The sequence below is a fragment of the Myotis yumanensis genome, unplaced genomic scaffold (assembly GCF_028538775.1).
Source record: "Myotis yumanensis isolate MYYU_CA2020_CCGP unplaced genomic scaffold, mMyoYum1.0.hap1 SCAF_11, whole genome shotgun sequence".
Lineage (NCBI taxonomy): Eukaryota > Metazoa > Chordata > Mammalia > Chiroptera > Vespertilionidae > Myotis > Myotis yumanensis.
In genome coordinates this window covers 22,733,714-22,760,441 of record NW_027223762.1, presented here as the reverse complement: position 1 = coordinate 22,760,441, position 26,728 = coordinate 22,733,714, and the positions used below count along the sequence as shown (strand labels likewise).

The following is a 26,728-nucleotide window of genomic DNA, read 5'->3' as shown; positions in this document are numbered from 1 at the left end:
GGCTTCGGGGTTTGGTGAACATGGACAGAGTTGAACACGGGAGTTTTACTACCACGGCCTTCCATCTAATCTTTTAATGTGTCTCTTTTAGATTACAGCCCAGATTAAATTCCTGTATGAGGAACTCGGACTTGACAGCACCGGCGTTTTCGAGACTCTTAAGAAATATGTAAAATTCTGAAATTCTGTGGAAATTGGAAACACATGGAAACATTTCCTAGTTTTATTTGCAATTAGGTTAGCAAAAGTGAGTTTTTTTAAGTAAATGAATAGTTCATTAAAATTTGCTTCTCTATCCTAATTTTTAGTGTATATCTCACTTACCCTGTTCTCTCCTTGGTGTATATGCCCCTTACCTAGGAAAATAGATTTCTAATCTCACTCCTCAGGATGTGGAGTGGGGGTGAGGAAGGGTTGGAGGCGGCAGAACGCCGCCCTCTCCCCATCAAAACAGCTTTGTGTTTGTCTGTTTTACTAAAATTTTCTTTGAACAGTTTACAAATCAAGGTCCTGCCTCTTTGCTAGTGAACATTTTTAGACACTTTAGTGGTAAGTCATGCTCTAGTTTCTGTGCCTGTATTTTGTGGAATGAGAACATTCTTCACATTAAAATGCATTAGATCTTTCTAATAATCTGGAGTCCTGAGGTGTTCTGATGATCTCTATTGATGCTATGTCAAGAAGTTAAAAGTTCCTGCATGTGATCATTTTATTTTAAACATTATTCTTTAAAACATTTGAGAACCTTTCCTAAAGCAGTTACATTCAAGCTGCAGAAATATCTAAGAATTAATGACTGTCTGTAAAGTTTACCCAGCAGTTTGCTGTACACGAAGTTACCGCAAACGCTGAAAGTGGAACGCAAAGCCAGTGTCTTCACCTCTTCTGCAGAGGTGTCTAACACAGGCTGTGCAGGATGTTTAACACACTGGAGTAGCACGCCCGACTGGAAACAAAACATCTGTCTCTGACATCTGCTTGCTGATGCAGGAAAGTCTTTGTGTTGTATTCAAAGATGAGTCCTTCTCCCTTGTCCAGTGCAATGGCTTGTGTATCAACTTCACTTCCTTTCTTGGTGGAATTGGTACTTAACCGTATTTTCACTTTTGTGGGAATATTTGAAATAATTTCCTTTAGATTTAGCAGTGATGATTCTCCAAAATTCAGAACCACGAGGAAGACTCTGTCTATGCCATTCATTTCTCTTGTGTACACGACAAAGTGGCTGTCTGTCCTCAAATAGCAAAACCAGCCCCTGCTGAGGAGCAGCTCATTGGCATGCAGCAAACTTAATTCTTGATAGAACGTTAATGCTGATCTGGGCTGAGCCTTTTGGACCTATTTTTTAAAAAAAAAGTATTAAGATAAATGTTTGATTCTGATTTTTAAAAAATATCTTTAGTATCAAATAAGAAATTTCCCCAAAAATCTTGTTTCAGTTTGCCCCTTAAAATAATTACCATATTGTAAGTAATAATAAGTGGATATGAGTAGTTTATTTACTGATAGAAATTGCAAATGCAGGGTTTCACCTTGTTGCAGTATATACACCATCTTGGCCAGAGTTGAAGTAGAGATCAGATTGGACTCCACTTTAGGAATCCCAAAACAATGCCCATGTCAAAGTTAATGGATACTTAACTTGCCTAAATAAAAGTCCCTTCATTCTCTATTGTAACTGGCAGAAAAGCAGCCATGATGGCCATGGACTCAGAACTGCTGGTGAATTCTCTGTTCCATTTCATAGAATTATGGGTAGATTTGCCATAATTTCTGCAGACGTGTATTTCATGCATAGCTAATGAACAGAAAGTTGCAAAGAAGGATGCAAAGAAAATGCTGCCTAAAATAAAAGTCAGTATTTTTTTAACCATAAAACATACATAATTTAATGTACTTATTTTTCCTTTAATATTTCAAGCATCTTCTGTTATATAATTCCATTAATGTCATTTTAAGGGCAAAAAACTATTCTATTGAATGGTTATACCATACTTCACCATTCCCTTTCATTTCAGCATTCAAGTTTCTAATATTTTTTCTATATTCATAGTGTCCCCCCCACACCCTCAGATTTGGGTCATTTAGGATATAAGAGAATTACTATGTCAAAGAGTATGGACACTTGATACATAATGCCAAATCTTTCTTTATCAGAGCTGTTGCCAAATCAGTGATAATGTTCATTTCCTTATACCCCTGCCAGCCATGTTGACAGAGGTGGTTTTAGTGATTGTTGTTTGGGCAGGTGCCTAACGTATAGTCTTTAATGAATATCTAATGGATGTTTAAAATACATTTATTCTGTTTACCAGGTACAACAGTATTTATGGTACATGTATATGCTATATGTATATGACCTGTCAAATTACTATTAACATTTTCTATAGCCTTAGATAATGCATGAGAAAGCATAGTTCAGTGCCACTCGCATAAGAAGTGCCCAGCAAGTGTTAACTATTCTTTTTTTCTATTTGATTGACCACTTACTAGAAGTATGTTGAAGTGTCTCTCTGTAATTGTGGATTTGTCAGTTTCTCTGCATTTCTCACAGTACTTACTTGTTTTATATATTTTGACATTATTGTAGATGCATAGATTCATGATTTGTAGTGGAATGTTCTTTTATCTGTTTTTTAAAATTTGCCTTTATCTCAATGCTTTTCATATTGAATTCTATTTTGTCTGCTATTAAATATTTCACACCTGCTTTTGGTAACTTTACTTTTTTAAATAGGAAATGCATGTATACAGTATAAAACTCAATTATAAGAGTATATGAATATATAAAATAAAAAGGTTTTCTTCAACACCATCCCCTAGCTTCCCAGTCCCTCTCTCAGAGATAGACACTATTGCTATTTACATATTCTTTCATTTTATGTATCATGAAATAAGCCGTTCTGTGCCTATGCAAACATATTATAGACATACTTTTTCCTTCTTACACAAATAGTGGCATGTTATCATTCTGTACTTTTTTTTATTACTCAGTACATGTTAGAGGTGGTCTCATATCAACACAACATAGAATCTCCCTCATTCTTTTTTAAAGTTGCATATTAGTCTATTGTGCAGAATTAACCATAAATGATCCAGCTGATTGTCTATTGATACATTTAAATCATTTCCAAAGTCTTCTATTAAAAACAATGGTTCAGTAGGGATCCTTGACTCTTTGTTGTGTACAAATATTCCTAGATACAGATATCTACAAATGAAATTATTTGGTCAAAAGGTATTATGCATTTTTTCTTTTGATAGCTATAGCCGGGAGGCAAGCTTTCTTTTTGTTAGCATTTGTCCTCGATGTCTGTATTTTCTTTTTTGTTGTTAAACCTCACGTGAGGATATTTCTCTATTAATTTTTAGAGAGAGTGGAAGGGAGGGGGAGAGACAGAGAGAAACATCGATTGGTTCCCTCCCACATGCCCCTGACCAAGTCTGGGGATCAAGCTTGCAACCAAGATACGTGCCCTTGACTGGAATCAAAGCCGTGATACTTCAGTCCACAGGTCGACACTTTATTCAAAAAGCCAAACTGGCTAGGGCCAGTGTATTTAGTTCTGTGTCCTTTGGTTTAGCCATGTCTTACATCAGATTTTGTCTTTAGATTGCTCTAATCTAAGAGTTTTTATCTTTTAGTAGAGGCCCAATGCACGAAATTCGTGCGAGGGGCTCAGCCCTTGCAGCCCCAATCGGCCTTCACAACCTCGGCCAGCCCCAGCCGGCCCTTGCAGCCCTGGCTTCGTCTGGAAGGTCGTCCGGATGGTCATTCTGCCGTTTGGTCGATTTGCATATTAGGGTTTTATTATATAGGATATTTGTGGTTACCATATGCTGAGACATAATCCTGTAGCCTAATTTTCTCTTTAACTTTTACACTTTTTTATTTTCTTCCTTTTTGGCTTTTTATTAGATCAATTGGTTATCTTTATGACATTTTTTCCCTTCTAACATTCTTTGAAATTATACAGTTATATCTATAGTTACCGTTAAGATTGTAATAGCCATTTAAAAATACAATGTTTTATATCTTTTCTATATCTTTGCTGTCCAGTATGGTAGCCGCTAGCTACTCAGCACTTGAAATGTTGCCAGCATGACACAGGAACTGGGTTTTTTATTTTATTTAATACAGTATTTAGGAAATGTGTTTGCTGAACTTGGCAAATTTGATCACCATTGTTGGCAAAAACCAAATGGTGTGCTAGAACAGCTCCTGTCTGTCAGTGGTGGTTCCTGTCTTCAGTTTCTGCAGGTACACAGGCTTCTCTCCAGCCCACATTACAACTCCTTCCTTCTTTTCCTTCCTTTTGAGGGGAGGAAGGAGGGAAGGATAGCTAGGCTTGCTGATAGACCTTCATAAAATTTCCTTAATATCTCAAAGCTCTTGGACTTGCCAATGAAGAGTTGTATATTCTGTGTAATAGTTCAAATGGTACACTTTGTACCAGTTTGTATTTTCACAAAAACATGACTTGAAAGCTGTAAGAGAAGTCTATGTGATTGATTTGAAATGTATCAGCCCCTGATTGGTGTAGCCAGTTGGTTGAGCATCCGCTTGTGCACCAACAGGTTGTAGGTTCAATTACAGGTCAGGGTACATGCCCAGATTGTGGGCTTGATCCCAAGTAGGGGGTGTACAGAAGCAGCCAATCCATGTTTCAATTTCTCACATCCATGTTTTCCTCTTCCTTCCTCTCTCAAAATCAATTTTTAAAAGTTTTAAAAATAAATAGCAGTTAAGGTTTTAGTATATGTTATTAGCATAGAAACTCATTTCCTGTTTCTGGAATCAGCATAATATTTTCATTGATACTTACAGCAACATTTACAGTGTAGTAATCTGTACTGGTAGGTAACCAGGTGTGATTGCCTTCAGAAAAACCAGCATTTGAGCTATTGTCCCACTGCATTGGTGACTTTGAGAGAAGGGTATCCTATGTCAAAAGACCATAAAGAGAAAATAGTGGTCAGGTTAATTAAATGAAATATAATTTGGCCATTATTTACTTCATAATTGCTCAATTTCCTATACTTGAATTCATTAACATTCAATGCACAAACAGTCTCACACTTTAAATTGGGAAACAGTTCATGGCATCTTGAGTTTGACTAGACTATACTAACAGAACTTTCATACATGTTTACACTCTGCTGCTTTTTCCAAAAATTGAGTAATGGAGAATTTCAAAATGTGTTATTACCAACTCATTCTGTGATACAGTGCTGATACAGTGAATTCACATATGCAGCCATGTGCATGTGAGTCTAAATTCTACCCTCTCTATCCAGCCTGGTTATTGCACTTAGGAGCTGAAGTAGAAAGTTTCCGCTAGGGAAATTGGATCTGATACGATTGAAAGCTAATCATACAAATTACAGGTTCAAGATTATTCATTTACCCAGAACACAAGGAGAGCCATAGCCTCAGACAAAAGCAAAATAAAAACCACCCTGCCCAGCCAGTGTGGTTCAATGGTTGAGCCCATGCATCAAGAGGTCACCAGTTCAGTTCCTGGTCAGGGTACATGCCCTGGTTGCTCAGCTCGATCCCTAGTAGGTGGTGTGCAGACAGCAACCGATCGATGTTTCTATCCCTTCTCCTTCCCTTCTTTCTAAAATCAATAAAACCATATTTTAAAAAAATAAATAATAAAAACCACCCAAGTCTGAGGCTGTGCGCTACTTTTGTTAAACTAACAGGAAGAGCCCAGTTGGTGTTGCTCAGTGGTTAAGCATCGACCTATGAACCAGGAAGTCAGAGTTCGATTCCCAGTCAGGTCAGGGCTGTGGGCTCCATCCCCAGTAGGGAGTGTGCAGGAGGCAGCCAATCAATGATTGTCTCATCATTGATATTTCTTTCTCTCCCTCTCTCTGAAATCAAAAACAATTTTTTTAAAATGTCAGGAAGATTCTTGTGCTATGGTCAAGTGAGATCTAGCAGTATAGACAAGCACTATAATTAAACTTTCCTAGACATGTAGAGGGTAATGAATAATAGTCCAAACTCAAAACTGGTTCTCAAATTTTAGTGTGCCTAAGAATTAGCTGGGCCCTGGCCAGGTAGCTCAGTTGATTAGAGGGTCATCCTGGTACACCAACATTGCTGGTTTAATCCCTGGTCAGGGCACATACAAGAACAAATCAATGTCTCTCTCAAATCAATCACATACAGATTCCTGGGCTCTACACAAGAAATTCAGTTGTTCAGTTGTGTCTCATATATATATATATATTATATTTATATATATTATATATAAAATATATATATATACATATATATATTTAAGAGGAAGGGAGAGGGGGAGAGAGAAACAATGATGAGAGAGAATCATTGATCAGCTGCCTCCTGCACGCCGCCTCCTGGGGATTGAGCCCACATGTGCCCTGACTAAGAATCAAACCATGACCTCCTGATACATAGGCCAATTGTGTGTGTCATTTTTAACAAGCTCCCCAGCCTGGAAAGCTAAGAATTCTCACTGTCTCAGAGTAAGAAAGAAAAGAAAAGAATTTTCAGCTGTGAAATACAAATAGTGAATTATCTGATTTGGCAAAAAATGCGTATATGGTATGGAGCATGGTTAAATTATATTAACTTACGACATTATAGCTTTCGTTGAGATTTGTGGCTAAAATGTTTCCCATTCCTATTTCTTCCCCATAGTAAGTGATGGGAGTTCCAGGAAGTGTGAACACGAGCATGTTCATGATGTTAACATATTCTTTCCCCAGACGAGAAGTCAGCCGGGCATTGTCTGGTCCACCGATCTAAAAGGCATATATTTCTAAGAACACAACTCTATACACAGTTTTCCAGATTTACCATTTCACAAAAAGTTTACCAGGCGAAAGACAAGGTTGTTACCATGGATCCTTGGTATCAGCAAACCTGGATTTCAATCCCAACCCTGCTACTTGCTGCTTAACTGACCAGTTCACCATCTTGGCCATTATGATCAACAAAATAATTTACTTCACAGTGATATTGTGAATCAGCTAAGATTCAGGAGGGTGCACATTAGTATTTTTGCACATTTGGATAAGAAATATTGACATGAGAAGAAAATGCTTCCCATAGAAAGCAGGACAGGGAAAGAACAGGTGGAAGGGACAAGGGTGGGACAAGAACTTCTGATGTCTGTGACTTGAAGTATTCAAAACTAATTTTAAATTAAAAGAAATTTACATAGCCATGTGAAAATTTTTTGTAAAGTTTTCTATTTTTCCATGTCATATTTCTATGTGAAATGCTCCAATTACATATGTAACATCTAGTCCTTATTCAAGAGTTCCTTTAAATCAGTGATTCCCAAAGTGGGCGCTACCGCCTCCTGGTGGGTGCTGCAGCGATCCAGGAGTGGGGGGCGGTGATGGCCACAGGTGCATTTGTTTTAACTTTTTTTGTATCACCTTTCTATTCCGAGTTCAATCAATAGTTTCATAATTTCAAACTTCAATGTTTCTAATTTACACCTTTCTTTACTATATTTTACGAAAAAGGTAGAAACATTAATACATATATCTTTCTGTTTAATTGCTATTAAAATTTTTTAAAAATTAATTTCCAGGGGGCGCTGAGTAATATTTTTTCTGGAAAGGGGGCGGTAGGCCAAATAAGTTTGGGAACCACTGCTTTAAATCACCTAACAACTCTCCCATATACCATAACTCACGATGAAATGGGCCCTAGAAGCTGCATCATAAATTCAAGTCAGGGAGTGAGGCAGATCCAGCCTCTGAACTTGAGTCTGAGAATAGGAATTTAGTTGCTACAATTCAAGAAAAGGGAAGTTGCTTTTTTCCTTCAGATGTACTAAAATTATCTTTACAATGATCTTTTATAGGCCACTGTAAAGTATATTTCTACTTTTAAGGATAGAAAATTAGGTCAAATTTTGCCTCCATTTATTCTTTTCATTACCTTAAGAGTATCTGACAAGAAACTGATTTTCAAGCCTAGAGCACTTTCTTTTTTAGAACTTTTCTACAAATAGTTCACAGCAGTGGACAGAGAACAGGGCCTCCCACAGGCGGAGAGGTCCCAGACACCTTTGGTACCTGAGACTCAGTATATGAAAAAACAAGTGCTCAAACTACATTATGCAATCTGTGATTTGGGGGCACTTCTGGAATGGTGCAGTAAGGACCTCCAAAAATTACATGAAAGGAGAACTGGCAAATCTACTTTCTCAGAACTCAGGTGATTAAGTAAAGGCTTGCAAAAATCCAAGAAAAACAGCTAGATCTCGGATCGGTAAGCTTTGTGTCATTTTAACTTGCCCCAATTTCATGCCCCTCTCCTCAGATCTATGATCGCCTTGAAAACCAACAGACTTGTAACTACAGTATCGGTGGTGGAATAGGTTAAGCGTTTGCCGGAAGCTTCACCTCTAGAAGAATGGTCACTGACCTCTCTAGCAGCTGGGACTTTTTTCCTTTATCTGATCATATTCAGAGCTGATTCTGCAAATAGCCCCTTCCCCAGGGCATTTGCCAAAAACAACCAGTAGCTGTTGTTTAGCATTACACCTGCCAGGGGTGGTGGTACCAGCTGGGGCTGACCAGAGACTGGCTGAGAAACTTAAAAGGCTGGTGAATGAGATGTCCATAGGGGCTCTGGCATATTCCTGGAACCTGGAAGGCTACACGATGTACAGGACTGTGCAGATGTCCAAGGAAGACCTGAGACTTACTGTTTCAAGGCATTTAAAGAATCTGCAATCATCAGGTGACCGACAAGCAGAGGCATGGCCACACAACAAAGAAAACAGATTTGGGAGGATTAATCTAAGAAAGTCACTAAGTAAACAGCATCAAACACTAGGGAGGGAAGTATGTAATTTCCAGAATTTTCACATTACATTTTTTAAAATGCCCAGTTTTCAAAACAACAATAAAAAAGAATACAAGAGTGCAAAGAAACAGGAAAGTATGTCTCATACATAAGGGGGGGTGGGGGAGGGGGGAAGCATTCAATAGAAAATGTGGCTGAGAAAACCCAAACATTGCACTTACTGGACAAACACTTAAATCAACTATGATACATATGTTTCAAGGAGCTAAACTAAATCTAAAGAATTTTTTAAAGTATGATGAATAATACCTCATCAAATAGATACTATCAATAAAGAGAAATAATGAAAAAGAACCAAATAGAAATTTTAGTTGAAAATTTAAAAATATGAAAAATTCAGTAGAGTGGCTCAACAGATTTGGCCTGGCCGAGGAATCAGCAAGCTTGAAGACAGATCAATTGAGAGTATAGCCTGAGAACCAGAAGGAAAAGAATGAAGACAAATGAAAAGAACCTGGTCAGAAGCCGGGGCAAGACTAGCTCAAACAATCACCAAATAAGGGAACGGTGAAGGTCACTAGGGGACAAACATCCTTTATTTTAGAGGTAACTTATTCCATAAGCTCACCAGCACCAGATATGCAGAGCTGGGCATGAGAACTTACCATCCAATTAGGCCATTTTCCTTCTGGTAGATGCTTCATCCAGGATGTGACCACCTCAAACACACTGTTCCCAGAAGGACTGTCCAGCCTTGTGAGGTAATCGTTGAAGGGAAAATCTGCTTCTTGGATAAAAGGCAGCCCGTAGTACATCATGGTCCTGTCAATGCTGTCCCCGTAGGCTTCGGTGCCCATGAACCTGTGAGAGTTGGCAGCGCACAATGTCTTCAGGCCTGGGAACGTGCTTACATCTGATTAACAAGATGTGGGCGATGAATGCTCACTATTAACCATATTGGGCTGGGGCTCACTAGAAAAAGCCAGATGACCAAGAAATAAATGCTGGGTCACCTGGACAGTTTCTCACTGTAATAAACCCAAAGACTAGACTAATACTAAGGCCATGTCTACCAATTAAAACATTTAGATCTCAATATTGTTCTTTCTAGTCTAATAAAAACTCAGTCACTTCCAGGAAGACTGGCAATTCTCATCACTCCCCTTAGAATCTTCAGTATATATCTGCACATAAGGTAAAGAGGGGGGGGGGGCAGTCCCTAAAAAAAGCTTTGTATTTGAATCCTTGTAAAGTCTCACTTTCATACTGGGGCACACTCAGTTATTTGCCTGAAATGACCCACACCAATCCTGGCTTTAGCTGTTTGAGACATTATGTTAATAAATGAGTGTATCTGGAACCCAAGTGTTTCAGTTCCCATGCCATTACTGCATGTGTGACCATTACCTGCATGCTCAGAGTCTCAGTTTCCTCATCTGTAAAATGGGGATAGTAATCAGAGGACCAACTTTAAGGAGAAATTTCTTTAACCCCTTTCCTATTGATTCTATTTAGTGATTACACAAATATAATAAGGGTTTTTATTTTGTTTATTATATGCTAAGCAGTGTTTTAAATGCTTCATATACATTCTCTCATGTAACCTCACAACAGCTTTATAAGGATGTGGCTATCCCCTTTTTTTATATATATATATCCTCATCCAAGGATATGTTTCCATTGATTTGAGAGAGAGAGAGGAAGGGGGAGGGAGTAAGAGAGAAACATTGATGTGCAAGAGAAACATCAATTGGTTGTCTCCCCTACGTACTTGACCAGGGATCAAACCCACAACCTAGGTATGTGCCCTGACTGGGGAATTGAACCCAACACCTTTCGGTGTACTGGACAACACTGCAACCAATGCAGCCACACCAAAAAGGGCTATTGCCTTTTAATTGATGAGAAAACTGAGACTTATGTGTAATAGACCAGCCCAAGGTCACACAGCCTTTATGCAGGAGTCCCTCTCAGGGCCATCTGATTCCAAAGCATGTTCCTAACCATTGTGATCTACTAACGTTTAGTTGAAACATTGGATTCCTACTGTACAGAGATACCAACAGGTCAAATAATAATAATGGGTAACATTTAGATAACATTATCTTTTAATTTTCACAAAATTCTTGTGAAATAAGTACTATGGTTAGCATTTTACAAAAGAGGAAACTGAAAATCAGCAAAGTTAAGCAACAAGAGAATATAGCAGGCCCCAGCCTGAGTTATAATACACTAGAGGCCTGGTGCACAAATTCATGCACCAGTGGGGTCCCTCGGCCTGGCCTGCAGGAATCGGGCCTAAACTGGCTCTCTGACATCCCCTAAGGGGTCCCGGATTGCAAGAGGGCAGTTCTCGGGTGACACACCTTGGAATCGGACTCCCTCCTCTCTGGTTCCGAGTGCGTCACCCGAGAACCGCAGCTGCCAAGTCACCACAGCTTGGCAGCTCTTGTGTTGAACATCTGCCCCCTGGTGGTCAGTGCACATCATAGCTACTGGTCAGACGGTCGAACGGTCAGACAATCACTAGGCTTTTATATATATAGATTGTAATTACATAAGTTTGTTCAATTATAACTTGAACCTCCTGAGAATGCCTGGATGTAAAGGATAAACTGCTGAACCAGGAAGGAAGGAAGCACGTCCTATTGTTACCTGTATCTCCCAGGCTCCCTGCTCTGTTGGTCCATTGTCTGCCGGAAGCTCCGGACAATGTCATGCATTCCCACCTGCGTGGTGGTGAAGTCATGGTACAGCTCTGCGTAGTGTGTGACTGTGTCCTTTGAAAATAGGACAGCACAGTTACCATCATTTCCCACGTCCAATAATGTGAATGCAGACTGTCTCTAGCACTTCCAATGCTCAAAGGGTTTTGTGGGTAAAGAATATTCATGACTATTAGTATTTCACTTGATACTTAAATTATTAACTATAAATCTAATAAATTCTACTTAACATCTAAACATTGGTAACAAATGTATTTAACAAAATCCTCCTCCAGAACATTTAATTGTCCCAAATGCTCCAGACTTTTTAAAGACAAAGAAAACAAATTATCTGAATGATTATAGAGCTCATTTTTATACCTATACATTATCTGCTCACAAAGTATTAATAGCATGCATTTAAACTTTTCTTTTCTTACCACTTCTAACCTTTTTTTTTTCACTGTTATACTCTCCAGGGTTTCAGAAATTTTTCCTGGTACATATTCTATGCCTTCCCAAGGTTAAATAGTCTAGAATCCAAAGAAAAGTTTATATCTAACACAAGCCGAGGTCGTAGGTCCTGGGATAGACATGGACAGCCAGGATAATCTAAACCTGAGTTGCCATCCATTCAGTGGACTCTTTTTTTTGAAAATAGATGAACTTCCAGGTGAATTTTTTGGAATCTCACGTCTCTTCCTGAAATTACATAATCTTTATATATATATATATATATATATTTTTTTTTTTTTTATTGATTTTTTACAGAGAGGAAGGGAGAGAGATAGAGAGCCAGAAACATCGATGAGAGAAACATCGATCAGCTGCCTCCTGCACACCTCCCACTGGGGATATGCCCGAAACCAAGGTACATGCCCTTGACCGGAATCGAACCTGGGACCTTTCAGTCCGCAGGCCGACGCTCTATCCACTGAGCCAAACCGGTTTCGGCAATAATCTTTAAATTTTTCCTGGATAGCACATAAATCCCATTGTTCTGATCATTTGTCAAGACTGGCCAAGTATGCCTTTCCTATGACATCTCATCATTAATTAGCAAGATTATTTTGAGATTTCTTCTTCAAGGATAAGTGCTTCTCTTTGGAACCGCCAACTACCTTATCACCTTTTCCCCCTTTCTTATTGAAAGTCACATGCAAAAAAAAAAAAAAGAGACAATCATGACCTTTAGTTCATGATGTGCTATCATAATTAGCCCATGCACAGCCAGCTTCTCTTTAGTTAATTGGTTTGTTTTAATGAAGTCATAGTACACATACACTTAGGACAAAAGCTTGATAATAAACTTGATATCCATATGAATTTCACTTGCTTAATTTTATTAAAAGGACATCATGCTATCTATGTATGATAATTTTAGATGTTTTGCTATTGCTAAGATTCACCTGTATTGCTATGTGTCACTGTAATTCATGTATTTTGACATTCCATTGTATAAATATACAAATCCATTATTCAGAAATGCATTTCAGGACTACTGTCTACTTGGCCTTGAAAACGGAGTGACTGTAGGGTGGTCGACCAGAGGAAGAGAGTGGCATGTGATTAGTATCTCTCATCAGTGACAGGGGAGGGAGGCCCTGGAGGTTGAGAACCACAGGTGTAGCACCACAAAGAGCCCAGATTCTATAGTGAGATAGGCTTGGTTGTAACTCCATTTACCACCTCTCATCCCTGATAAGTGCATTTCTCTAAGATTTGCTACATGGGGATCATGAAAACAATCTCATAAGATATTCCTAAGTAAACAGCACACAGCATACAATAGGCCAGGGGTGGGACCCTTTTTTTTTTTTTCAGCCAAGGGCCATTTGGATATTTATAACATCGCTCACAGTCCATATAAAATTATCAAGTTAAAAATTAACCTGCTCTATTTGGTCAAACATTTAATTACCTCACCCCTAATGCCTTGGCAAGGCCAGGCCAAGTGATTTTGCAGGCCTTATACGGCCCTCAGGCCGGACATCCCCCACCCCTGCAATAGACTCTCAGCAAGTGTTAGTGGTCTATCCTTCCACCTGTGTGCTCTTTAATGAGCACAAAAGCGCCTGGGGAACTTGAGATGACAAAACTGCAGTGAGTAGTGGTGGCCCTTGGTAGAGTCCACATTGTCCACGCCCTGAGGACCCTTGTCACCGAAGGACTCCTCACGGGGTCCCTGGCTCCTGAGCAAACCAGGGGAAGGAACATCGGGTCATATGCATTTGAAACTCCTCTGGGTTCGCTAAAGAAAATGATTTAAAGCACTTCCTACAGACAGGACAGAACGCATCTCTGGTAACTGATGTCTCAGACTAAAGAAGAAAAAACACTCATGACATTTTCAGAAAAGGGGAAAAAATAGCTAAAGCAATACTTTACCGGGACTTGGGTCTTATTCACTTGGATCTCATCTCTCAGATGTTTTGCTTCTAGAAGAAACTTAACAGCCTCGAAACTGAAGCCATCAACACCCTTTGAGAGCCAGAACTGTATAATTTCCTAAAACGAAGAAACAAAATACTTGGTTACATTAAAGACATTATCACAGTGTTTAATAAGGATTTTGTCTGTTAATAAAGCAGCCATCTCCTCACCCAAAACATGCACAGCTACTCATAGTGTATTTTTACCTATTTAGCATAGTAGTGTCTCAGTAGAAGAAGATTGTGGACTGTTAGTGGACAGCATGACCCAGTCGTGGAGAGCAGAGACTGACTTGGCGTGGCCTGTACTAGAGCAGTTTGGAGGATGAGGCCCTTGAAAAGCAGAGGGCCTAGTTCTCAGCTCTCCCTCCCACCCTGAGGCATCCCCCGGCAGCCTGGCCTACTCCAGCACTGACCACAGCTACCCTTCTGTGAAGGGACCGTGGCTCTCCACACCTTGCCCGTGGCTCATCCCTTGCTGAATGGAAGGTTTCATATTAGAGCAGAACCACCTGCGATTCAAAGTATTAGAGTTAAGTAGCCAACTTTTCACCTGCTGAAGGGAACAGAGCCTTAGAACCCTAATGAGGACCAGCCCAACAATCACTGGTTTAAAGCAGCGGTCGCCAACCTTTCGGACCTCACGGGCCACAAGTCTGAGGACCACCGGTTGGCGACCGCTGCTGAAGTGTTTCTTGTACCTACATGTGACTATGGAATCTCTCAGGTGCTGAAATTCAAGGGGCTCCAAGGTGTCTATTGGCTAAATGGAAGGGTTCATACTGCTGAGGTCAATGCCCTTAAAGCAGCGGTTCTCAACCTGTGGGTCGCGACCCCTTTGGCGGTCGAATGACCCTTTCACAGGGGTCGCCTAAAACCATCCTGCATATCAGATATTTGCATTATGATTCATAACAGTAGCAACATTACAGTTATGAAGTAGCAACGAAAATAATTTTATGGTTGGATCACAACATGAGGAATTGTATTTAAAGGGCCAGAAGGTTGAGAATCACTGCCTTAAGGTGACATTTTTGAAAACTTGAAAAATTTTTCAAAGCTATGCAGGCTCGGCTGCTGACAATCCTTAGAGGTGACAAAATTGACCCAAAAAACTTTAAGCTGGTACTACCCAATGGAATTTTTCTTTGAGCACAAAACCCACAAATTTGTTCTTACTAGCATCTTTACTTCTTACCAAATTTATTCATTCAATAAGTATTTGAGCCCTGGCCGGTTTGGCTCAGTGGATAGAACGTTGGCCTGAGGACTAAAGCTGTCCCAGGGTTCGATTCTGGCCAAGGGCACGTACCTCAGTTGCAGGCTCAATCCTGGTCAGGGCTCGTATTGATGTGTCTCTCTCACATCAATGATTTTATCTCTCTCTCTCCCCTCCCCCCCTCCCCTCCCTTCCACTCTCTAAAAATCAATGGAAAAAATATCCTTGAGTGAGGATTTTAAAAATAGTAAGTATTTGAGTTACATCTCTGGGCCAGGCACTTAGCCAAGCTCTGGAACTACAACCATGAGCAAAATACAACCAACAGGTCTGTCTTTAGAGTATTTTTAGAATCCCCAACTAGACAATCAACTTGTAATGCAAAAAAATATTTAAATCAAAGCCAGGATAAAGCTTTCAAGGAGAGAAACAAGGTAATACAAGAGGGTGAAATAGTAAGATTTGCCCAGGAATCAGCACTGCAGGATGACAAGAAGTGAGGGCAGATGGTTAGAGACGGAGCTAGAGAAGTCAACAGCTATTGAGGCACCTCATTTGTAGAACAGGATCTAGGTCGCTTAGGGCCAGAGCTTAAAGACCCCTCACTTGTACAAGCCCCTTCTTCCCACGGTCTTTCCTCCTTCTAAATAAACACTCATTTCTCTGCACCTAATTTTACAGTCTTTATTTTAAGAAGACCCCAAATTTGTAGAAACTTCAGATTCCACACAACTGGGACCCACCTCCAGGTGGCGCTGTTCCTTACAAGAGGTAACAATGACAGGATCAGGGTGGGGGTGAAGCACAAATAGCTATAATCCAGCCAAGCAAGCAGCCCCTGACAAAAATGTGGAAACCATTAAACACCAAAATGCTGTAAACATGAAGCTTTTGAGCACTGATTTCCTGGAATAAAGCGACTAGTGGGTCCTTATCCACTTAGGGGTTCTCAGCCTCATTAACTATTGGCCCGACATTAAAGCATGAGAAACGTGTGCACCAACAAAGGTTTACGGCCTTGGCAGGGGTTTTCACTTTAGTCCAGTAAGAGATAATATCATTGTTTGATGAAGCAAAACTGCAAAAGCTGGATGCTTATTTTTGAGAGTCTTTTTAAATGCTGAGGTTTTCACTCAGATAATCCAAAATTTGCTCTTGAAAAAGATTTGCTTCATGCTATTTATGCTCTTGACCAGGTGAGAAGAGGGCACCAAGTTTTAATCACTAACCCTCTTTTACTCCAAGTAAGCTCTCCCTGGGTGCCGGGTGTGGAAATGGGCACAGAGCCTGGTTCTGCCAGGACCGGATGACCCATGTAGGTGCCACAGGACTCTGGGGATAGTACACTGTGTCCCCGATTCCTGTCTAACTCCCATGACATCACACAGTCCTGGTTTTCCACCAGGCACCTGTTCATTCTTTTCTCCTTAAGCAACTCACTGCTCTGAGTAAAAAAAGAATTACTGCAGCATTATTAATATCCAAATTCACAAAACCTTGAGCCAAACCTTTCCTTTTAAGATGACCAACATTACTGGGTTTACCTAAAAAGCCAGGTTTGGGCAAGAGAAGCTCTGCTCTTACACGTGATGATCTCTAAGACTTCCTTTTGATAATGACATAAACCCCAGGTCATCCATCGTAAGAGGGAATGAGAAAGTCTAGGATATACAGAGAGAAAACTATATTCTCTGATTATAGGCAATGGGGGGAGGAAAAACTGACCACAGTGCTGCTCAGAAGTCTTGGTAAAATTCTTTGCTAAGTCCTCTAGGAGCCAGGAGTAGAGGAAGGATCCCGGGATCTGGAATATGAGCTAACATCGAGCTACCGCCCATCTCCCTCACCGCCCAGCTGCAAGGGTTAGGGCATCAGCATGACCTCATTAAACCTTAAATAAAATAAAACCCACCTGCAGGGTGTCTGTGAGGTAAACGAGGTATTCCTGCTAGCGTCAATTGACATTTTGGTCTTTAAATTTCCTGAACTCTCTGCCATGTTTGGCACTGCTGACTAACCTCATTTTCTACAAATACATCCCTTCGCTGCAGGACGCCCTGCTCCTGGCTTGTCACTCCTTATCTGTCTACTCAACAGGCCTTTAGAGCTCCTCGGGGTTCCATCTTACACCTTCATTTCACTTCACAACAGTATTTACTCATTTATCTATCCATTTATTAATTATTTAACAAGTACTTATATAATAAAGAATACATTGCCCAACGTGCGCTACAAAGGTTAACCCCTTTAGTCCCCAAACAACCCTGTGAGGTATGTACTATTATCGTTCCTATTTTACCAACGAGGGAACTGAGGCACAGGGAGATGGAATACCTTGACCAAGGTCATACAATAAGTAAGTGGTGGCACCAGAACGGGAACCCTATGGCACACTTACCGATTCACCCACTTCACTCTCCAGGCCTTCGTTTTCTCGTTTATCAAATAAGAGATTGACGTTTACGCTGACATTTATTTTTTTATTATTGGAAGGTCCACCAACACCTGGCCCTCATTCCCACATAACAACAATCAGCTCAAGCTAAGTAGCAATTGACCCCCTGCTCATCACAGCCAGCCTAGCTCTCTCCCTGATATTAGCTGTCTGAGCTCTGCAGGCATTATCCATCCGTCAACAAACCCCAAAGTTCTGTCTCTAGACCAGACATTTCCCTGAGCTCCTTGACCTAACAGTTGGATGTCTCTCAGAGAGAGTGCCAACTCTACATGACTAAGACATCCCCCTCCACTTCCTGTGTCTCCCATCTCGGGAAATGGCACCATCACCCAGTCAGCATTCAAATCCCAAATCTGGGAGTCACACCGGACTCCTCTCCAAGTTCTGATGATTTCTCTGCAAACCCACGCCACCTCATTGGTCCAAAGCCCAGCATTTCTTCCCTGATTACTGTACCACCCTCTTTCCTGGCCTCTCTCTGCCTCCAAACCTGCTCTACTCCACCCTCTTCTCCAAACTCAGGTTGATTTTTCAAAATACCAATCAAATTATTTTTCTGTCTAAGACCTTTTACACCCAAAGCCTTACCACAACCTTCAATGCCGCTCAGACCTAGTCCCTCTCTGGTCTTGTTGAATCAAGCTCCCGCTCTATACGCCATGTCCTAGCCATATTGGAAAACTCCTGACACTTCTAATGTGCCATTCTCCATGCTTTCTCTCTGCTTGGAACGCTCCCACCCATGCCTCGAAACCTGCTCATTTGTACTCACCCATTAGTTATCATTGCTTCATCTGAAAAACCTCCCCTGATCTCTCCCACTCCATGACTGGACACCCAGGCTAGGTGCCTTCCCTGTGCACTCCTACTTCCCACTGCATGGTGACTCAGCACACTTCATTGTAATTGCCTGCTTGTCTACCACCCCTTTAGGCACAGGGGCAACTCAGAGCTCAGGTGGGTACCAGGTGTTTCTGCCTCCCTCCTATATCAATTATTTTGGGTTAAAAGAAGGAAGGCACCACTAACATATCTGAGAGTCTATGTTTGCATCTGACTCCTTCATCCCAGAATTTAATGACACAGCTTGATTTTCCCCACACAGTTATTGTTCAACATAAAGTGTATCAAATAACCACTTAAGCACCACGTCATAGAGAAGTCTGAGTAGGTGTCTGTACTCACTTTTATTTCTTCTTGAACATCAGGATTGCGGAAATTTAAATCAGGTTGCTCTTTTGTAAACTGGTGAAAATAACATTGGTTTCGTACATCGTCAAAGTGCCAACTGGAATTTCCATATACACTTAGCTAGCAAACAGAAAATAGCAAATCAGTTACTTGGTATCATTCATATGATAGTAGTACCCATTAAAAAACGTGATAATTACCATTCCTGACCCTCATCCCAGGCTGAGTGTACAAATCCCTAGAGTTTTCCTTAGAATCTAGGGAGAGGATTAGGCAAATTAATTCCTAAAATGCCACCCACTGGCCTAATGTCCCCAAACGTGGTCGCAATGTGTTGCAAAATCCTTCTGTTTTTCATTGTTGTCCAGATGTTCTCTTTAGCATGAAATGAACAAATGTCCCAAGGCAGAGCCCTGAGAGGAATTCTCACATGTAAGCACCCTTGGAGTAGACTGAGAAGAAGTGGTGGGACATGTAGGAGAGTCAACTAGGGGAGCCATGGCATGGATCCGAGGTGTGAGCGTTTCCAGAAAGAGGGAATCAGTACAGTGCCAAATACTGCATGCGTTGTTTTCTTTGTATTAGTTGGAAGATCTAATAACAGTGGGTCCACACTTCTATGGTAACAACTGGCTGCTGCCTTTTGGGAAACATACCCTTGCCAGCTCACCTCATGGCCCACCTAGACACAAACCAGGATAAGGCATTTACAGTATATATAACCAAGAAAAAAAAAATCGGTATCCGGAATACAAGAACTATACAAATCCATTTCAGAGGAACCAGCAATTCAACAAAAAAAATGGGGGTTGGGAGATAGGGAAGCCATAAACAGGTGTTTCACAGAAACGGAAGCTCAAGTGAATAAATACGTGAAAAGATATTCAACATTATTAGTAATTAGATAAATCATCATTAGCAATTAGATAACTGTAAAATTAAGACTTCGATGCCGAAACCGGTTTGGCTCAGTGGATAGAGCGTCGGCCTGCGGACTGAAGGGTCCCGGGTTCGATTCCGGTCAAGGGCGTGTGCCTTGGTTGCGGGCGCATCCCCAGTGGGGAGTGTGCAGGAGGCAGCTGGTCGATGTTTCTCTCTCATCGATGTTTCTGGCTCTCTGTCTCTCTCCTTTCCTCTCTGTAAAGGATCAATAAAATATATTTAAAAAAAAAAAAAAAAAAAAAAGACTTCGATGTGTTACCAATTTATGTTCACTTGGTAAAAATTACAAAGTCTGGCAGTACGAGCAATTAATGAAAATATGTATTTTTTATGCTGTTGGAAGGGATATAAATTGGTACAACCACATCGATAGTCAATTTGGCATTATCTTTGTAGATTGTAGAGTTAAGCATGTGGTATCCTGCCCCCAGTAACTGCACTCCTAGGCATTTGCCTTCAGGAAGCTCTTTCACATGTGCCCCAGGAGAAATAGATTAATGAGAATGTCTACAATGGCATCATTAATAGTAAAAACAACCAAAACAGCCCAACTTTCCATTAGCTAAAGAGTAGGTAAGCAGCCCAGTTGGGGTGGCTCAGTGGTTGAGCATTGACCTATGAACCAGGAGATCATAGTTCGATTCCTGGTCTGGGTACATGTCCGGGTTTTGAGTTCAATCCTCAGTGTGGGACATGCAGGAGGCAGCCAATCAATGATTCTCTCTCATCATTGATGTTTCTATCCCTCCCTCCCTCTCCCTCCCTCTCTGAAATTAATTTAAAATATATATATATATAGAGAGAGAGAGAGAGAGAGAGAGAGAGAGAAAGTAAGTAAATCATAGAATATTTACACAGTGATATTGTATGAACCACACATACCAAACTACATGAATAAATACGGAGAACAATGAGGGAAAAAGGCCAGGGCGGGCTTCCTGGATTTTTATTTGTAAATCTGGTAACCTCTGTTGCAAAAGAAGTGATTATTAAGAGTGTGGGAGTGAGGGCGGGCAGGTTTGCTGGCTACTGTTCTCTGTTTGAACAGTAGAGTTTACTGCTGAGAGTGATAAGATAGGGAGAATGCAATTAGGATGTTTGCAGAGGAGGGAGGGCATTGATCTGTTGGACTTCCCAAAGAGACTGGATGGCTCCCTTCAGGTGGGGACAATGAGCGTGTGCTACTTCCAAAGGCAAAGGTTCCGAGAAAGAAAAGTGGATAGTTGGGTTCATTTATGGCTAGGGTTTTGTTGGATGGGAAGGCAAAATGTCAGAAAGGCGAGGGGTTCTGGAGCGTAGCAACACACTTATGAAACTAATGGGGCCTGGAATCTAAGTGGGACAAAGTGAGAAGTGAGGGAAGGAGAGAAGGAAAGGCTAATAGAGTAGCTCTACGATGAAATCAGAATCCAAATGACATTGGGAGGCTTGGGCACCTTATTTTTATTTCTTTGGGAAACTTTCCCCTTCTCATACACTATACCCATTATTTTTTTTTTCTTTAAAAGGGCTTTATAAATATGCAGTTTAATCCCTGAAGATCTGATCATTTTTATTTTATAAACCAGGCAAGCTGGTACTTACCCAGTTGTTGGGTGGTGTGGTTATGCCATTTTCATGGGAACAGTTGTGCCAGATATAATAATCAGCATATTTCCCTGTCCGGGTACGACTCCATTGAAACCAAGCATGTTTATCACTGGTGTGGTTTGGTATGAAATCGATGATTAATTTTAAACCTAATGAATGAAAATGTTTCAAATGTTAGGTAAAGATTATATTAGAATAATACATGACAGGTAAGGAAAAAAATGCTTTACGGAAGCATTTAGAGAAATGCTTTTTTCAAACCCCACCCCTCTGACCCAATGTCCATTTGGTTTACCTCTATCATGTATGGCTGCAACCAGATTCTCAAAATCTTTCATTGTTCCAAAAATGGGATCGATTTCTCGGAAATCTACAATACCGTGTCGGAAATCTTTAAGGGATGATTTATAAAATGAAGTAATCCAAACAGTTTTTATATTTAAAGTCGTGATATAGTCCAGTTTATCTTGAATACCTAAAAAAATAAAAAAATCAAGTCCATGAAAAATAAGTAAATGAAGTTTGGTTTTTTTGGTTGAAGGAATAAAAATAAAGGAATATACTTAAAATCAAAATATGTATATTGAGACAGAATTTGAATTTGAGTGAAAATTCAAATAGCAAGGTTTAGTCCTACAAACAACGACAAATTAGCCTTGTAGCAATAAATAACATTTGACCTTTAACATAGCTACAATAACATAAAATCTGTCTGTGGCTTGTTCATTTTACACATTTAAAACCAAGATACAGTATTGTTCATTCATTTTACACATGGTTACTGAGCACCTGATCTAGGCCCCATGCTGGGCTAAGAGCCAAGGAACAGAGAAGAATAACACATGGCCCCTTAGGGTCCCTTAGTCTAAGTTGCGCTGTCCAGTCTGAGAGCCTCTTGCCACCTGTGGCTATTGAGGGTTTGAATGTGACTAAGTCTGAATTGAGTTGTGCTGTAAATAGAAAACACACTGGATTTTGAAAACCTACTATGTATGAAAAGAAAGAATGTCAAAAATCTCATTAATATTTTTATTGTGATTATATGTTGAAATATTAACCAAAGTACATTATTAGAATTAATTCACCTGATTTTTTAAAAAATATTTTAATGTGGCTCCTAGCAAATGTAAGATTACATATGTAATTCTATTTCCTCTGGACAGTGCTGAAGACGAGAATGTACACAGACGGGAATTCTAGGCTTGGCTGAGAAGAGGTGCGGGAATGAAACGCTTTGTACTTGGAACCTTGTAGGGTAATTAGCAGATAGTGTGGTGGGTTTTTGTGTGTGTTTGTTTGCTTGCTTCTAATTCAGAGTTTTAAATGTAGACTCAGGAGTTGTCTAGTATTCAATCTCCAGTAACTTTCAGTGGGACCCCTAGAAGCCTCCTACAGTCAGAGCCTGTCAGTGTCGCACAGCAGGCCAGAGATCACTGTGCCCCAAACAGTCACCTGCCTCTGGCATGGAGCTCTTCCCCTGTCACAGGCTGCCCATTTTTGTCCTTGTTGTGCCTCAATTCCCCCATATGGGTGGCTCTGAGACCTCACCGTGTGTCAACAGGCAGCAAAAGGATTTTGATTTAAGTCAGGACAACAGCATGATATATCTTAAGAATGGGCACAAAGGAACAAGATGATAAAAACCATGGGCTGGCCCAGCCGGGTGTAGCTCAGCGGTAGAGCGTTAACCTAGGAACCAAGAGGTCACCGGTTCGATTCCCGATCAGGGCATATGCCCAGGTTTCGGGCTCGATCCCCAGTGAGGGAGCGTGCAGGAGGCAGCCAATCAATGATTCTCTCTCATCATTGATGTTTCTATCTCTCTCTCCCTCTCCCTTCCTCTCTGAAATCAATAAAAATATATTAAAAAAAAACAAAAAAAAAACATGGGCTGGACAGACACAAAGCAGAAGTAAAAAAGGGATCCCAGATTCACACTCTAGTCTAGGGGACAGAAGGCAATCACCAAAAACAAACTGAAACCTACAATGGTTTCTTTAAATAATAACAAAAGCCCCTCAACCTCAAGGACCAATACCTATTGATTACAGGAAGCAGCCAGCTCTTCAAGAAAAAGTTATTGGAAATGACTAATGTAAGAGATGAATTGGGTATACAGGTATCCCCCACTTTTTGAAAGTCCCATGGCTCCACTGTGCTTTAAAAACAAAAAACAAAACAAAAAAACGTACATTAATACCTGTTTTTGCTAACTGAAAGAAATCGAAGAGGATTTTCACTTTCAAGAAAAAAGGTGAAAAGTGAAAAAAGCGTGTTTAGCATTTGTTTTTGCAGCAGCTGTTACAGAGGCGGTGGTACCCAGAGCAGCCGAGAATGGCCCTACCAAGCTCCTTCCAGGGAACTATGCTCAGCATCTCAGCATCAAGCCCCATAGCCTTGAACTGTGTCTGAGCATCTGCATTTTATCCCTATTTTGTGCGTCTGTTAGCAAGATGTGCCCTGTATATCATACTTTTTCCTGCCTTTACGCTATGTTAGTGTTACTTTAGATTTTATGTGTTACTTAGTATGATTTGATAGGTTATGTTTGGGTCTGGGGATGCTCAACAATTTTCCCATATAAATTCATGGTGATTGCTTATTCACCTCTGCCCATTCAGCTTCTAAAAGGCTTCACAGGAATGCTTTACTTCTGGGCGTGGTGGGGGAAAGGACCGTGTGTCTAGAAGACAGTTACAAAGGGAGAACCAGGAAGTGGGGCATGTATCTTTGGGTTTAGGGAGTTTAGGTCTATTTTGTCAAAAACTGTCACTTTTGCTAAGCACATACTACATAAAAGGCAGCAGGTGCTAGGGCCATTGGGGGTCGGGTGGGGTGGAGGGTGTGGAAGGGATCGCCCAGCCCATGACAAGGCAGTGTGGGAAGGTGCCATAAACAAAGTCCAAAGCACAGTAGGAGCTCTGGGAGGGAGGGCAGCATGCTGATGAGGAAGGATTAGAGGGAGAAATAAACATGAATGCAGGAAATGGGTCTGAACTGCATCTTGAAGGACTAACAGTATTATAATTACTGAAGATATAGGAAGATTTTTTAAAAGAGAGAAAATGATATGAGTGCAAAAGAAAAGTTGGAGATTTTGAGTTTATTTGTATTATTTTAAGGTTAGATTAAGCTCATTCCTACTCCCCACATTCAATTAAATAACCATTCTGTTTTCCGATCTTTAAACCAAATATCACTATAAAAACAACCATATTAGTTTCTTTCTTTAAAAAACAACAACACCCTATTAGTTTCTTTCTTTCTTTTTTTTAAATTGATTTAAGAGAGAGAGAAAGAGAGAGAGGTAGAGAGAGAGGGGGGAAGGGAGAGAAACATCAATCTTTTGTTCCACTTGTTTATGCATTCATTGATTGCTGCTTGTGTGTGCCCTGACCAGGAATCAAACCCACAACCTTAGTGTATTGGGACGATGCTCTAGACTAACCAATTGAGCTACGAGGCCAGGGCCGGTTTATTTATTTCTCATTGCCGCCATTAACTAGGGTGACCATATTGACAGATTTCCCCAGAACAGTTCCAGTTTATACCTGCTGTCTGGCATAATTTTACATTTTTACCCTGGTTTAAACAATAAATAAGGACCTTCTACACTTAACTCACTAGGAGATTATCAGTGTAACTTTAAAATATAATTGTTACTTCTACTTTATTTTTAATAATATAGACATTGTTTTAAATAACCTTTAATTCAAGTAATGACCAGCACACTGCTATGCCTTTTTTCCTTTCCTTCATTTCTCAGCATTTATGCTTTAAAGTCTCAGCCTACACTTTTTAATGACATCACAATATTTTGCTGAAATACTACCTACGTTTTATTCACTAATAAGAAACTCTCTGGGCCAGACTGCTCACCTAGCCACTACATGTGATAGCAAAGAAATTCCAAGCTGCCACCGTGAGATGATCGGCTATTAAGTTCACAGAAGCAGGACACTTTCAGGAGGACCCCTGCTGCATGTAAGAAGTCAGCATTGATGACCAACCAAGCATATGTACTTAGTGAGAAGTAAATGAAACTACTTTTTTTTTTGGGGGGGGGGGGGGGGGGCAGGGAGGCTCAAAGGCCTCCAAGTAGTCTTTTATCAGATGGGAAGAATTTCTGGTTTTTGCTGAATGGCTTTCAAAAACATCATAAACAAGGTGTGACCAGTCCTACTGGAATGTGCTTACCATACAACCCCGACATAATTCGGTTTCAAGGACAGAGAATGCCACAATCCCCCGCCCCGCCCCCCCCCCATCCTGGCCCCACCCAACACATTCTCCCCCCCCCCCCCCCCCCCTTCCCTTTCCCCCTGCACCTTTAAGATCTCCGTTCCCATCCTGGTCGCTGTCCTTGAACGATCTGGGGTAGATCTGGTACATGGGTCCTGCCTGCCACCAGTCGAGGCACTTGGGAGAGACGGCGATCATGGCTATGGTGCCCGCCGTGAGCACCAGCACGGCAGCCACGGTGAGCCAGAAGAGGACCTCCCGGGGCACCCGGTACCGGGCCTGGCGTGAGAAGTGGAACAGCACCTCCTTGGGCATCCCGGCGTAGGGCTGGATGTCCTTGAAGTCGAGCTCCCGGGGGTCAAAGATAGGCAAGGAGCAGAGCTGTGGCCTGTCCGTTGGGCTGCCCGGCTCCGGGTCCTTTTCCAGGATGTCTTCATTTTGGACAAACCCATTGTTTGTTCGGCATCCCTTGGCATCCATTCCAATAGAGTCTCTCTGGCTTTTCTTCTCAGCCATGTCTCACTGCCTTATCCCTGACAAGTGCCTTCCTGCAGTAACAAAGGTGGATTACTGAAATGCTTGGTCACGTTAATGAGCTTGTGTGGTTTATAAATAAACCTGGCGGGACAAAGTCCAGCCAAGGGAGAAAGGGTAAAGATAAAGGTTGTTTTAAAAAAGCCTCTTTACACCTGTGGGGCTGATGTAGCTTCAGTCCCTGCCCTGAGGGGCTGAGACCTGGACTGGGACGGGGGCATGGAGGAGAGGAAAGAGGAAAAAGTGGTGGGGTTCCATTGCAGTTTAAGATGTTACTTGACTGTACACCAATGTTCACCGCAGCACTATTCCCAATAGTCAGAGGGTAGAAACAAGCCGTGTCCATCAATGGATGAATAAACACAGTATGATATAAGCACACATGGGATATTATTCAGCCTTAAAAACAAAGGACGTTCTGACACATGCTACAACATGAAGGGATCTTGAAAACGAAGTAAAATAAGCCAGACACAAAAGGACAGATATTGTATGATTCCTACTTATATGAGGTACGGAGACAAATTTATTGAGGCAGAGTAGGAGGGTAGTTACTGGAGGTGGAGAGTGGTGATGGTAGCACAACAATGTAAATGGACTTAGTGCCACTCA

The 26,728-nt window shown here is 40.9% G+C and overlaps 2 protein-coding genes across 5 annotated transcripts in view; one reads left to right on the top strand and one right to left on the bottom strand.

The window, feature by feature from the left end:
- PREPL (prolyl endopeptidase like) overlaps nucleotides 1-2,710 on the top strand; it is a 33,391-nt gene extending 30,681 nt beyond the window's left edge. For all 4 annotated transcript variants that reach the window (XM_070429128.1, XM_070429130.1, XM_070429129.1 and 1 more), the window contains one exon: nucleotides 92-2,710. In XM_070429128.1, the coding sequence (XP_070285229.1) occupies nucleotides 92-181 (90 nt within the window). In that variant the 3' untranslated portion in view covers nucleotides 182-2,710. The remainder of the gene's footprint in view (nucleotides 1-91) is intronic.
- On the bottom strand, nucleotides 692-26,163 carry SLC3A1 (solute carrier family 3 member 1). The gene is made up of 10 exons (XM_070429132.1): nucleotides 25,669-26,163; nucleotides 21,636-21,815; nucleotides 21,335-21,489; nucleotides 18,803-18,928; nucleotides 13,897-14,016; nucleotides 11,459-11,583; nucleotides 9,469-9,664; nucleotides 6,610-6,777; nucleotides 4,827-4,943; nucleotides 692-1,338 (listed from the first exon to the last, which is right to left on the bottom strand). Exons 1-10 carry the CDS (start codon nucleotides 26,096-26,098, stop codon nucleotides 898-900), a joined length of 2,058 nt encoding a protein of 685 aa, XP_070285233.1. The 5' UTR covers nucleotides 26,099-26,163; the 3' UTR covers nucleotides 692-897.
- Nucleotides 26,164-26,728: the final 565 nt, after the last annotated feature.

Excerpts from the sequence above, each read along its gene's own strand:
- SLC3A1 (XM_070429132.1), bottom strand. The coding sequence starts at position 26,098 with ATGGCTGAGAAGAAAAGCCAGAGAGACTCTATTGGAATGGATGCCAAG. Across the intron at positions 18,929-21,334 it reads CCACACCACCCAACAACTGG|CTAAGTGTATATGGAAATTC; the intron begins GTAAGTACCAGC and ends TCTGTTTGCTAG. Across the intron at positions 1,339-4,826 it reads ACTACACTGTAAATGTTGCT|GTCCAAAAGGCTCAGCCCAG; the intron begins GTAAGTATCAAT and ends TTTAAAAAATAG.